This window comes from Perca flavescens, chromosome 2 (genome assembly GCF_004354835.1).
Source record: "Perca flavescens isolate YP-PL-M2 chromosome 2, PFLA_1.0, whole genome shotgun sequence".
Lineage (NCBI taxonomy): Eukaryota > Metazoa > Chordata > Actinopteri > Perciformes > Percidae > Perca > Perca flavescens.
This window is the reverse complement of record NC_041332.1, coordinates 28,649,509-28,664,363: the sequence shown is the minus strand read 5'-3', so window position 1 is coordinate 28,664,363 and position 14,855 is coordinate 28,649,509. Positions and strand designations below refer to the sequence as shown.

At 39.8% G+C, this 14,855-nt stretch overlaps 1 protein-coding gene across 1 annotated transcript in view; it reads left to right on the top strand.

Moving 5' to 3' along the window:
* Positions 1-979: 979 nt before the first annotated feature.
* gab1 (GRB2-associated binding protein 1) overlaps positions 980-14,855 on the top strand; it is a 55,805-nt gene continuing 41,929 nt past the window's right edge. Inside the window, 2 exon segments of the mRNA XM_028595644.1 lie at positions 980-1,069; positions 1,556-1,711. Coding sequence (XP_028451445.1) covers positions 1,640-1,711 — 72 coding nt within the window. The 5' untranslated portion in view covers positions 980-1,069; positions 1,556-1,639.

Here is a 14,855-nt window from a genome sequence, read left to right as displayed (position 1 = left end):
GATAATAAAATAATCATATGACCAAATGTAGGCCTATCTCAGATATAAATGTGTAGTTGTTATGTTTACAAGTTGAAAAGACACAAAATATGTGATACTATAAAACATACTCTATGTACAATTCCCTTTTAGTAAAAAAAACCTAAAGATGCCACAGAAGATAAATGCCAAAATAGTAGCCTACACAAGAATATGTAAAGGAGTGCATGGTCCTTCTGCTATTCTACTAACATAATATGGTTTTTATGGCGAGTTTTCTAAACACGCATTATGGATAGTGTAGTTTACACGTGTAATGCTTTATTGGGACCTCTCGGTTCACAATGAGGTGGGACCTTTCTTTGTTTTTTATGCAACTGTCTGAGGCCACTTTTTGTATTCACCCAGAGGTGCATATGGCTTTATTACATCATGTTTCATGTATCAAACGCCCTACGGTCATTTATTGTATTCTGGGACGGAACCAGTGATCGTTGAACTACACGTCCCATGGTTAAAGCTCTACAGTTTTCCCTGCACGCCGCCGCCTCCCCATTTCGTCTTTTAAAGTAGCCTAGTATTAAAGCGAGCAGAGCTACAAGAACGAGACATCCGGTAGTAACGTTCAAAACAAACCTCACAATGACGGACATTACGTTGATGGATCGTGTTGAAGGAATGTTGTGTGTTGTGCGTCGTAAACATTAATATTACCTTAAAGGAAGATTATAATCCACGCGTGAAAATATACATTTGTTTTTGTTTTGTTTTAATAAAATGTCCATCTTACTAATTAGCAATACTAGTCATAATTCTGAAAAGGATGAACAAATGAGCACATATTGTTAGCTGCCAGATATGAACAAAAAGAGACTAAAATAGAAAATTTACAATTTATTTAACCTAACATTGTACGATAAATATAGCCGTCGAAACGTTGTGGTCAAGATGAACATTTATTTTGAAGGAATCCCTAAACATCCGGTCTGTTGCCGTAAGCTTGACACTGCCATGTTCCAGAGGAGGGTGAGTTCAGGGAAAAACGGAGCCACCCTGTCAATCACAATTAAGGAACCATGGGAGTAAACTGGTGAGGAAGCTTGGCGGAACCACTGTGTTTGCCGTGAAGATTGTTTTAATTTGCGCAGAAAATACAACTATGCACCGGTACACTGTGGGACATTTCCATCTGATCTCGCCAACTGGGAATCGCTCCACTTTGACGGGAATTAGCATGAGGCGTTACATATAACAACAAAAACTTAGCGACTCTCAGTTGCCTGCGCCTGTTTTTTGCCCCCACAGCGTTCCAGTTTGATCAAAATACACAAGTCATCGTTGATATTTGTACAAAAGGCGGTGCCGCGGACGGTTTAAATACTCCAATCTCAGGATATACCAGTTTATTTGACTACCGTTCGTAAACAATCTGTTCTTGTCTGTGAGTCGACTTTCGAAGAAGGAGTGACGGTATTTATCGCTCTCAAAAACACAAAAATACTGCACTTGAACTTTTTATATTCCAACTTCACAGTGTGAGCTTTGTGTCAACGTTTTTTTTTTTTTTTTTCTCCAGGTACAAGAAGACACTCCCAAAAACAAACGAAGCCAGACGGCAATCTCCGCTCCAACTCCCAAGGAGAGCAAGAAAGGAGCAGATATGAGCGGGGGAGATGTGGTGTGCTCAGGGTGGCTGAGAAAGTCTCCTCCTGAAAAAAAGTTGAGACGTTACGTAAGTGCACTTTATATCCCATTTGTTACTTTGTAATAAAATAACCCATAACGCAAAATATGCCAGCTCTTCCTTGGACACGTTTCGTGTGCACTGTTGTGCGCAGTGACAGACATGTGTAGGCCTCATCTTGTGTGCATTTCAACAAATGGGTTTTTACCATTTTCTGAACCTGAAAGGTTTCGTGACTTGTCTAAGCCCAGCTTGCCTTGTAGTCGCCTACAGTTAGAGTGGCTTTGAACCATGAGCAAAGTCACTCTTACTGTCGGTATTGTTTTGCTCAAGGGCACTTCAACAGGGCACGTTTTTTTTTTTTTTTTTTTTTTTTTGGGACAAACCTACCACCTACCACCATACAGCGATCCAATCTCACAGCAGCGATCCCATCTCACAGCATAACCTCAGAGCATTTGATTTAGTTGTACATATAACACAATCCATTGATTACCTTGGGAAGCAATGCTTGTGCAGTCACAGTCAGCACTCCCTGTGTCATAGGTGGGAGGTGTTCATGCCAAGGGTTAAATGATTTCGAAACAATTGCGGAATACTTCAAAGGATGACCACTTTCCTGCAAATTTAAAAAAAAAAGTGTTTGTAAAAAAATGTCAAATGTGCATAATGAAGTGTTAGAGTAGTTGTTGGGTAGTTGGTGTATATATAATTCACAATTCGGTTTGGTTTTTGGGGTCATGGTTTGCGGTTCGGTTCAGTACGGCATTGCCAATTTCAACATGGTTTTTATTTATTTATTACAGTGAGTTATCACTGTTTTGTATGGGACCTTCTGCTTATTTATTGTTCACTTGGACAAAAAAATGTCATCACCGACAGCAGCGCTGATGCAAAAGCAAATAGCTTCAGTAGCACATGTTAGCTGTCAAGTCTACATGCTTTCCTTGTGGATCAGTGGATATCTCGGTTATTGATATTTGAATTACAAGGCCCGCAACTTGAGAGGAGGGATGTTTTCGCAGAAACCACAGGTCCAATGGAGGGTTTTTTTTTCTTTTCTGAAGGCAATAAAACTAAAATCTAGCCACAAAGAAAGGATTTTCACAGGGCTTTCTCACATTCATAACAGAGTAGTGTCTGATTTAATTAGTTCACTACCTAATTGTAAGCATCTTTATTGTGTTAGAGTATGCCTTTATGGGTGATAATCACTCACAGCTTTCATAATACTGACGAAAGTTGACATCTTATTTATCATTTTGTTGGAAAAATCAACCATTTTTTGTGTCAGCGGTCACACTGATGTTCAGTATGTTGTGATGAGAACTTACCGTTCCCTCATCAGGACATTCTCATTTCTGCATTACTTGACATAATCTCCGAAACCAAGTTTTGACTATGATGTCACAAAATTGTTGTTTCTCAATAGAGTTAACAGCCGGCTGGCGGAGTATTTCATTGTTCTCAAGGGGATATGGCAACTAGCTACACCAGTTTTATAACCATTTTTTGGACACAGTAGAATAGCCAGGATGCCATATCTCACAGTATGTTTGGAGAGACATGGGAACTGCTCTGACGCTGGTTTTATAGAGAAGATTTAGAGTGGTTTACGGCTGATCAGCAAACTACAAAGCTGTTTGGTTTCATAATTTTGTCCAACAACTATGGTCTTTTGTTCTAGCAGCTTTTTATTGTTGTGAAATTCTGCATTGTGAATTAATGGTTAGCCATTAAATGTCAATAAGTTAAATACGGGAAACATTGGAAGCCACTTTTTGGCGGTTTTAGATACCCAGACCACCACCACCACCCCCCCATTCCCTTTTATAACTAGATTGTTAGGTTTATCATAACCGGTGTTGATGCACATATTAAAAGAGTTCTGCAGTGGCCCAATTTGTTTGTCTACATATGGTGAACATATACATTACGTTACCTTTAGTACCTTGTAAAGCAGAAGTAAAGTCACAAACATGTATATTCACATTTCAAAAATATCTCTTTTGGCAATCCCATGAGCTGCCCGAAATTAAATTGAATCTTAACATAGGTATTAACAAAACAGTGAGTGGTTGGGGCCAGGTTCCCTGTGCTTGGTCCCATGAAGCTATTTAATCCACGAAATTGCTGACTATCCTTTTTTTGGCTGATGACGAATTGTTCAACAGTCTATGTAGCAACTCACCACCAGCTGTTTGAGTTGATGCCCCAAAATAAATAGAGAAGTTGATTATTTAAAAAAAAAAAATAGAAATCATGCCAGTGCTAATGAAGCATTGTGGTTTCAGGCTGGTAAGGATTAGTGGGATAATTTTAGGGCTGAATATAGGAATTGTTTTGGTCTTTGAATATAAGTTGTGTTGTGTGTTTGTGGTTGGTGGAAATCATATGATGGGGCCTGTTGGCAAAGTTAGGATGGCTTGTGATTACCGCTCTGAATATCAACCATAGTATCATTTTGTGGTTCTGTCAGATGATGCTATCTTCATGTCACAGGTACATAGACTGAATCCGATTCTCTCTGTAATGTCTCTTGAGATTAAGACCACTACAGTTTCCTATCCTATGAGTTAGTTACCTGGATTCACCTGGAATCCCTTCAGCTTCAGCTCTGTCTCTCTCAGGGAGGAGAAGGTAGTGATGGCAAAGTGGAGCACTTTGTGTTGATAGGGTAAACATTTGGTGGTAGGTTTAATGACTGAATTGATTGAAAGAAACAATAGGAGTAGAAGAGAACACATTACAGTAGCATATAAACATGCAACCGCCCTTCAGCTCTCTTTTATAAGCCCCATCTCCAGGCTGAGCAGCAGCAGACTAGAAGCCAGGGGCCCCTGCTTACCTGATTAACCACTCAGGGCAAAGTTTGCCCCTGAGGCTCTGCTGCTGATTGGTGGAGCTCAAAGGTGAAAGCAGTTCAGCTGTGCAGCAGACCTGCTTGCGTCTGCGCAGTCCCAACCATCATGGGATTGACACAAGCTAGAAAATGTTGCCTCTATCTATTTATTACCCACGAAGTACGTATGAGGATGCAATATTCAAGCTTTTTATTGAAGAGGATCAGCGTTTCACTTTTTTTGTTTTGTTTCACTTTCTTTTCTAACGGCCGTTTTTCTTCCGTCTCTTAAACAACTCCATTAACATTCAATAAACAGAATGTGTGCAGTATTTACAGTGCAGCCTTTTATACTTGATTAATTCATTGTTGCAGTAAGAATTCTCTGTGAAAACCAACAATTGCCTTTTTTAGGACTTTTCCCAGCCAGAGTTTGTCAAAACTGAATCCTCTGTGGTTTTTCATTTCATTGACACTGCATTTTCCATCTGGTTCTCCATTTCCACTTTCATTTCTCTTACCTTTTCAATCTGTGAATTTCTGACTGGTACCCTCACAACATGTGCAGTGGGTTATCAGAGGGACCTAAGGAGAAGCAGGGACGAAGTTGCAAGGGTGTTTTCAGCACCACTCTGTTAGGAGAACGTGTGCATGTCACAATACATTGCCTCATGATATCATACAAAAAAGAACTGATGTGTAATTCGAAAGAAAACTGAAACAGGATTAACAGTTAATTCGATTGATGGCATGCCTACAAAGGACAACAAATACACATCATTATCTGTACCTTGGTGGCAGCCGTACACAGCAATAATTAAAGGAATATGAACCACAGACTTACCGATACTGATATTAAAGGTGGCCCACCGACCTGATTTTGCCAATGTTGATACGGTACGTTTCCAAGTGTTCCCCAGCTATCGCCTAAATACTGAAATACCAAGTCATCATAGTGAAATTTGCTCCTGCATTTATTCTCCATCTTAGTTCATTACAAAGAAGCGTGCAACACAATGAGGACTAAAGCTTATGTTTGAAAAGTTTGGTATATGTAAATCATAATGTTTCCGTTGATCAGTGCATAGTTTTCAGGAAGCCCTGTCTTGTAATTTATTTATTTTTTCAGTTTATCATCACTGTGGTAAATATGTAAAATTACAATGCTATTGATTATATATAATTCCTCAGTTCATTAAACCCACTGCACATAGCTATATGGACCATTATAGTCACTGTATAGTCCATTGGCATGTACCCCGATAAGGATTTTGTTGTACACTTCGACCAGCCCTTAATGGGGCCTCAGTGCTGGAGCACAAGGCTGCTGGGTAGAGCGGAAGAAGGAAAATGTTGAACCCTGAAGGTCCTCCTCTGATGGCTGTAAAGGGACACTGAGGATGTACTCCATGCTGATCTTGAGTCCTCTCAGCTGAGGGAAAATACATTTACAGTATACACCACTGTGGCCATAAGCCAATACTTCTGTCTGTGGCTCACTGGGAACAATTGTCATTTGCAAAGTAAAGAGAAATATGTATGCAACAAATGTCACAGAGCGGTCAAACGAAAACAAAGCCATAGCTCTCCGATTTAAGTATAGGATTCATTAAATCTGCTTAGCAAGTGGAACAGAGAACAAACACTCACTTTCTGTTAAACCCCCACCCACATGCTTGAAGAAACAAACAAACAAGCAAACTGAACAGGATGCAACAGAGGGGTACTGTGCAGCATTAGCCTCTTAGGCTAACAAAGAAAAATTACTGGACCGTGTCCCGGCAGCCACAACGACTCAGCTCTCCATTTGGAGTGAGCAGACTACTGTTGTGTGATCTGCCACAGCTTGAAAATGGATTGCATGTGCCATTAATTATTTAATGTCCATTACAAACAAATAACCATTAAATATTCATATCTGTGCTACTACAATAGTTATCCTTACCGGCCCACTTTTGTCCCAGACACAGACTACCGTCATTGTGTTATGCATAGGTGTATCAGTTGCATCGTAGTCAAATTGGTAACCAGCATGGTTTCAAAGTTACGCTGTAAGGACTCACAAACATGGGGACAGTCTGATCAGTAGATCTCATCTTACAGCTGTTTTGATTCTCAAAGTAATCATTTTATTTTTTGATTGAACGCACTGAGAATGTGTTTTTTTTTTTTTTTTTTTCTTCAGTTGTTGAAATATTTTAAGAACCGAAGTGGTGTTCAGGCCTTTCTTTCAAAACACAATAGAGGTGAACGTGATTATGTCTTGGTTCTCTTCTAGATATTTATAGAGCATAGTAAGCCTGAAATCATGGTGTTGCATCACAAAGGAAAACACAGCCACAAAAACAAAACAGCCAGTAAGAGCAAAGCCCTCTGAAAGTTGGCAGTGCATAGCATTTTTGTGACACATGGTGAATATGTCACCAGTGTTTTGCAGCCTCACATACGTGAGATTATGTTTGAACTGTGTAATGAACATCAGACGTATCTCTATTTTACAGTGTTCTTGATTATACAGTATGTGTGTTATCCATCTTTATGTGGCAGCAGTTTTGAGTCTTGAAAACATGAATCACACACACACACACACACACACACACATATATATATATATATATATATATATATATATATATATATATATATATATATATATATATATATATATATGCGCCAATCACTCAGGGGGGCCATCCAGTAAAGATAGATAGACCAAATGTATCTATTTTGGATATCTCATTGTCTCTCTGTGGTCCTTACAGCATTATTTTGTAGTCCCAGAAATCTTAGTATAAACAACGCATATGCACAAATACCATGCATATGCCATTTCACACACAAACTGGTATTTATAAAAGAATCCTGTGTGGTGAGTCTGTGCACCTCACACATACTTCAGACCAGGTATGAAATGATAAGGGGAGAGATGAGATTAAATGTAAAATAAGAGGCATAGTCTTATAATAAAACATTGTTTGATGAAGCCATCGCACACCCCGGTAGTAAAATACGATTTGGCCTGGGCGGGGGAAGCACAGTGCCCGGCTCAGCCTGCTGGGGAAGCCACTCATTTACAACCCTTATTGTGGGGTCACTTAGTTTTACTCACGGTTTAGTAATATTCAGCGCTGTGCAAACTGCTCCAAATTCTAAACGGCAAGTTCATTGGGTATCCAGCAATACACCCGCCAAGTAGATTGGATAAACAGTTTTCAAGGTATTTAAAAGACAACACACACACACACACACACACACACACACACACACACATACATGCTGGCTTTCATAGATAGAATATCTGAGTTTTATGCATTTGTCCCCTGGTTTCTTCATCTCCCTGCTGACTCTGTTGCAGCATTTGTAAGTAGCATCTGGCAGGATCTGATTTGGATATTTCTTGGATATTTTTTTGTTTATTTTCTTGTAAATTTGTAAATGATATTATACTTTATACTTAACAGTATTTTTTATATTTCTTACTGTCCTTTTTGTTTTTATTCTTTATTATTTAAGTGAGTGTTGTACTTTGAGAGCAAACCGCAGTCAAATTTCTTGTTTGTTTACGCAAACCTGGCCAATATGCTGGCTGATGCTGATTCTGATCTGGTTGTCTGCATCAGAACAATACAGATAGTTTGGTAGGCACAACAATTATATCAAACTAACCAGCTTTTGTCTTAACTTTCACTCACTCATACTGTTCCTTTCACAGTAGATCATCTCTTGTTGTTGTAAACTAGATATGTCCGTGCACTTTCCGTGCAGATTCTTGAGCAATGGCTCTGCTTTTCAAAGAGCAGTACACCATTGTTTATACCAGCAGACACCCATTTACAGTTTCCAAACAAAGTTAAAGATGATTGTTTAGCTGCCATCTTGTAAGCTTCTCTATCAACAGCTTGGTTTGAGAGTTTGCTGTTTGTGAATTGACTTTCAGCTGAAAGTTAATGATGCAGCAAATTTTCAGGAAGAAGAAAAATGTTTCAGTACACACCATTTGCCTCGTGAGTGGCGCTATTTGCAGATTATGCACAATTCCCTCACAAATGTTTGAATTACATTTTTGTATCCTTCCTTTAACTGCGTTTGTTGCCTTAGTGGAGCACTGAGATTGAATTGGTAGGTCAAGGCTGACATGGAGCATTTTGTAAACAGATGTGTCTTTTTTTTCGCCTGGTGCAGCTGTTTACTGTCCTGTGTGCCAAGTCCAACAGCAGCTTGTGGTGCGACTAGAACTGGTTCTCATACAGACTTTCCTGTTTGAAACTTGGGAACCGATTCTGAATTGTGTTTTCTTTTGGAATAGGATTCTGCTGAGTTGGAAAATGATCCTTTTGTGCTGTTTGTCACTGTGCCAAGTCGAACAGTTTCAAGTGCAGCTATTATTAAATGCAGATGACAGATACCTCTGAACTATTTGGCAAGGCTAATTGTACACATCATGTGTTTTTTTTCCCTTCGTGAATGATCAGGACGATTGTGACATACATTGATGTGACATATTATAACATATATACTGTATATTTATATATAGTATTTTTTAAATCAAAAGTTTCACATACTTGCTTTACATTGTTTCTCATGTTTCAACTGTTGAGCTAATGACACCAGACAGTGAAAATAGAATGTGTCATAAGGCTGCTTTCTATTTCCAGAGTAGATTTGTAGTCTCTTCTGAACATAAAACAGGCTAGAACACAGATGGCCAAAGATGGTCTACACTAACCAGACAAAAAGGCTGTAGGGATCTCTGTCCCTGTGTCATTTTGAGAGGAAAAAAAAGACAAAACAAAAGTTGGGCCTAATTTATGATAATGTGCATTCCCTGAATTCTTGCAAAGCAGGGGAGATTTCTTCAAGACTAATGTTGTAGGACTATAGATATGTATGCAGTGACATGCAGGCTGGGATATAGCACAATGGAAATTGATAACTTTGTCATCATTGTTGAGGAAAGTGAAGAGAAAGCAAACGGGATGAGAACGACTGGAGTGTTTCTTTAAGCAACACTGTTAGGCAGCCTCCAGTGAGAGCAGCTCTCTGTTCTCTCCCTCTTTCTTTCCGTTCCCAGTTCTTCTTGGCAGGCACAGACAGCAGGAATGTGAGGTTGCTCTGTGCTCCTCTTTGCTGGTCTTGCTGGGGTGTGCGCGCCTGGTCCTGAGCTGCTGCTGGTCGTTTAGCTTAGGCTAGGATGGGCTGGGCTGCACTGCACTACACTGTAATGCAATGCACTGGCCGATTGTTGTTTCTGCAGCAACGGGAGGGAAGAGAAGCCGCTCCCTGGCGCCCCAGCAAGGCATGGCCGCCCCTTCCTGTGTGAGGCGCTGATGGCTACCAGATGGCGGGTGAAGGGAGAGGAGGAGGGGTCCTACAATCTCCCCTCTTTTTGTTCTATTTATCCTTTCTCCCTTTTTATATAGTTTTCATTTTTGCTTGTATCCTTCACTTTTCTCTTGCAGAATCTTAATTTCTTCTTTACCTCATCTTTATCTGTCTCTGCCCTTTTTGCGTCAACAGCTATTTGTTCTCTTGAAAACGGAGGATGAAAAGGAGAGTGATGGTGAACCTGATGTTGCTGACATCACGGCTAGGTACCATGATGGGTTTCTCTAGGTGTTACATACCCTGAGACACAAAAGATGACTCACTTGTGATCACGACTCACTGAAGTAAAAAGTAAGAAAAGTATACTTTTAAAAAGCCTATTCATGACGACTACTCTCCTTAAAAGTAACATTTTAACATTAGGCTTTATTGTCACTATAGAGGTCTACACACACCTGTTAAGCAGGAGCTGAGGTGGATGTGTGGTGCTTGATGGGCTTCAGCAAGAACTCATGAGAACTGAGCTGGGTGACCAGTTGGCTCACTCTGAAAGCCTACTCCTCACCAACAGGAGGCCCTCTAAACTCACTGCAAAAGGAGACCACTATCACCTCTTTAGCTCAGTCTCCAGGGATACGTACATGGTCACAAATGATTTAACACACCTTGCTTGATGGAATTAGCTCTAATTGTCTTGTTTGGATTGAGGTTGACCTGTTTGTGCTCTTATGCAGCCTCTCCCTCAACTAGTTTTAAAGAGACATCAGATACATTACATGCTAATATTAAATTGCAACTTTTAGCTCGTTAGGACTCAGAGAATAATTTTGACTTAGAGATGAAAAATAAGCAATTACTGTTAATGTAGTTTGTCTTATGAACTACTACCCCGGTGGGGATATATGGTTGTTGCAGCAGTACAACAGAAACAACAGGAATAAATACAGCGAAGTATAGAAAGTAACAGAAATAAATAAATAGAGGTTACTATTACTAAGTAAGATGGATATGGGAGTATAACATAGGAGACCTGGGATGCAACTAATTATTATTTTCACTGATCTGATGATTTTATTCTCTATTAATCCATTAATTGTTTGATCTATGTTAGAAAATAGTAAGAAAATTGTCAGTCAGTTTCCCAGAGTTGACATCTTCAACTATCTCGTTTGTAAGAAAACTAGAATGTATTTATATCTGGAATCGAAACCGAAGCTGTAGCCAATTCTTTTTTGCCACTGAGTGACTTGAACAGCCAATTGATTATTAAAAATAGTTGTTAATCCTGTTGATTGACTACTCTCTTCAGCTCTAAAATTAGATTCATCTGTAAAGCCTTATTGGATTGTTAGGAATTTTTAGACCAGCAGTGATACTTAACATCACAAGTTATGTTTTGACTCGCTGTTATCAGTGTAAAATTGCTTCAGGGTTACGAATCGTGGACTGGAAACAATATTGGCTAATGTGAAGGTTATGATCAAGTTAGTCTGAGAAATAGAAGCTATTGCTGCCAGATGACTTGTGACTTGTGGTCTTTAAAAAAAACTTCCTCTTTGTGGGCTAGTCTACTTTTTAGATGGGAATGTCTTTTACAAATGTGAGATGTCAACAACAAAAAACTTCCACTGTGTCAAAAGTACTAGTTGTGCGCCCAAGAATGATGTAGCAGATGCAAGATGCAGGACACCAAATGATTCCCATAAAGGTTGTACAGATAATTTCAAAGCGACTTTCCCAGGGAACTGTTGTTGGGATTCCTGTTGTATTCCTTAGAGAAGTTTAGTGCTTCAAGATATTTGATGATTTGCGTGATCAGGTTTGAGGGAATCTTTTGAAGGTAGAAATATGTGTGACAGTATCTGTTCACATTTAACTCCAAAGGTTCACCTGTCATTTCCCACACGCACACACATGCAGCTGGCACTCTAGTTATGTGGTGCTGTGTGATCTGACCCCAGCCGCTGTGTCTGCAGCCCCTTAATATAGCCCACTGCTGTCATGGTAGTTTTTGCCCCTCTTCCCTTGCTCTGTGCTGTGTGTGCACCAATATGTGTGCACGTTTGTCCCGGCCTGAGCACAAGCTTAGTTAGAAAGGGGGGCAGGTGTTTGGGGTGTCAGCCTGGAGACCAGATGCGAAATATTGCTACTGGCCTGTGTAATTTCCCAAGTTACTGTGACTCAGACAGGCCCTCAATAAAAAAAAAAAAAAAAAAAAGATGCTGTCTGTATCTAATTGCCTTTTAATTTCTTTTTGTTTGTCAAACATCTAATTTAGTTTTTTTTTAAACCAGTTTCTTTGTGTGCTTTAGAGTAGGAATCCTCAGTAGAAACCAAAATGGACAGAGGAAGATGGATTGCTTTTTGCTATTTACTACCGGTCCTGTTGTGGCCACCGTCCCTGATTGCATTAGGGTTACTATGGTGCTGCCCGATATCTTTGGCCTGGCCTTAAGCCAGAGGACGTGGTTAAACTTGCACACATGTACACACAAACACAGACGTGCAATGAGAGCGACAGAGATGCAGCAGACCCCTGCTCTCAGAGAGTATTCGTTTCCAGCCTGATTGGAAGCGAAGAGTGCGGAGGACCTCCTCCCCATGTCCACCTACTTTCTTGGTATTTGTCTGAACTTTCCCTGGCACTCTGCTCTTCTTTTTATGCTTATTGCTGGTGTGTCTTAGAAACCTCTGGAATACCTTGACCATTTTTGTCTCAGCTCATGCCCAAGGCATTTGGATAACCAACTACTAACTGTTTGAAATCCAAGCAGAGTTCAAGGTTGGTAATTTGTATTATTAAACTTACAATTACATATTGTTAAATATAATTAATATTATAATATACCAAATTCACTTGTTTTTTTTTCGGTTAGGTCATATTGGTAAATACAAGCAAAAATTAAAATCTGTAGAAAATCTTACGGTCTGTAAATACAGACCGCAGGTGTTCGTTGTAACAGACACATTTGTAATTTTGCTGAGATTTAAGGGACAGTTTTGCTTCATGAATTATAGCATCCTCAACATCTGTGTGACATATGACTTAATAAATAGTACATATTGCACTAACTGCTCCATAGTGGCACTGTAATTAGAAAAATCTGCTTTTGTATTGAATATTTCAAGTCTCAGAGACATCCCAAACTAGACCTTGTGTTTCTTGGCTAGTTCTTATTTTTTGCATGTGATTTGGTATATATATGTCACAGTGTCTGTTCTACTGGGATAGTTTTGTTTTCTGACCTGTACTCCTTGGCTGGACTGCAGTGTTCGACTGTGTACAGGCCAAGAGCGGCTGAAAGGAGAATTGTTTAAGCCCCTCTCGTCAGTGGTCAAGGAACAGCGTGATCATGTGAACCAAGTCTGCCACGCCAAAAGAATGTGTTGAATTCTAACGATGCTACTTTGACATGTGCATGTGACTCAAGAGCAAGAGCTTCAGATTGGGGAGGGCAGAAGAAGCAAAGGCAGAGAGAGCGAGAGAAGGTAATCAGAAGAAAGAATGCAATGGATAAATGTGTCGAGGTTGTGGAGGAGCAAAGCACGCAACATTTTGACCTCCTGCTTATCGGGAAAAAGCAGTATTAAAACTGAAAGACCAAGACGACCGAGAGACACTGTGGGAATGTGATAAACTTGTGTTTTGGGGAGTAACGTATCCTGCAGTCAGATGAGCCAGTCTTTATCTCTAGTACAGCTTTGGTTCTCATGGCTGAGAGTGGGCTGCCATCTGCACTCACAAACTGTCCGCAGAGTATGCAGATTGAATAGGGCACTGTATGAACACGGGTAATCTGAGTCTGGGAATCATCATCGGCAAAGATTCCCATTAGTTATATAAAGGAGCCACAGTAATAAGTAACAGAGTTTCTGTCAGTATGTTTCTTTATTAGAGCAGCAGTTAAACATAAAGACAGTCAGATACTTGTATCTTTATGAGCAACTGATGTCATTTGACCAGGAAATCATTAAGATTTGTTATTTTTTTTCATTTTCATGCATCAGTGTGACAGGAATATCCTTTTATCTTTCTTTGAACTGAGCAAGAAAACGGTTTTTAAAAAGCTGAAGAAACTTATTTATGTACATTTATTGACAGGTTTACAAAATTAACAAAGACTGGAGCTGAGGGGTTTAAGCACGATGCACATAATGGATGCACAACCTCAATTTCTCCATGTGCTAATCTTAATGTTGTTTCCTAGTCTGTAGGGTAATAGATATTGATTGGTGACCTGGATTTTACCCATGCCACCACAAGCCAATGGAAGTGCATTTTCACCACACTGGAGGAGCAATAACTATGAATTACAAGAAAGACACTTAAGTAATAGAGCAAATGTTGCCTGACAGTAATTTGGGCTTTGGTGATCTTTCGCACACGCTGGCTACATTTTATTCCTGTCATGAAGACACCATATTTGATTCTGATTTGTATTGTATTGCTGTATACACTCACCTAAATGATTATTAGGAACTAGGGGTGGGAGATATTAACAAAAATGAATATCACGATATTTTTTTTCAATATCTCGATATCAATATTCGGACGATATTTTTGAAATCCTTCTAGAAGTTAAAAGAAGCCCTGTTCGGAGGCTATTTTGGTGGTTCTCTTGGGAAAATGTACAAGCAAGATGAAATCATAACAATAAACAAAGGGCTGTGTTCTGTAACATATTGCACACAACCATGTCCTTATTGGAAGCAGTCCTGAAGCTGGGACAGGGCCGGGTCAGACTAGGTTCTGATAGTCCTTCTACTGGGCTGTATAGTCCTTCTGACCAGGATTTATGCTGGGATCAGGAGTTGGAGGTGCCCAGGTGAGGGAGAGGTGCAGTTCTGTGTGCTTTTTTGATGTTAGAGTATACACGGTCTAGTGTGTTCTTCCCTCTAGTAACACAATCTACATGCTGGGAGAAAGCTGGAGGGGAACAGACTTTAAGGACGCCTTGTAAAAGTCCCCTGTATCCCGTATCCAGGTGATCGCGCTGCAGTTTGTTCACTATGGTTAGCAGTGAA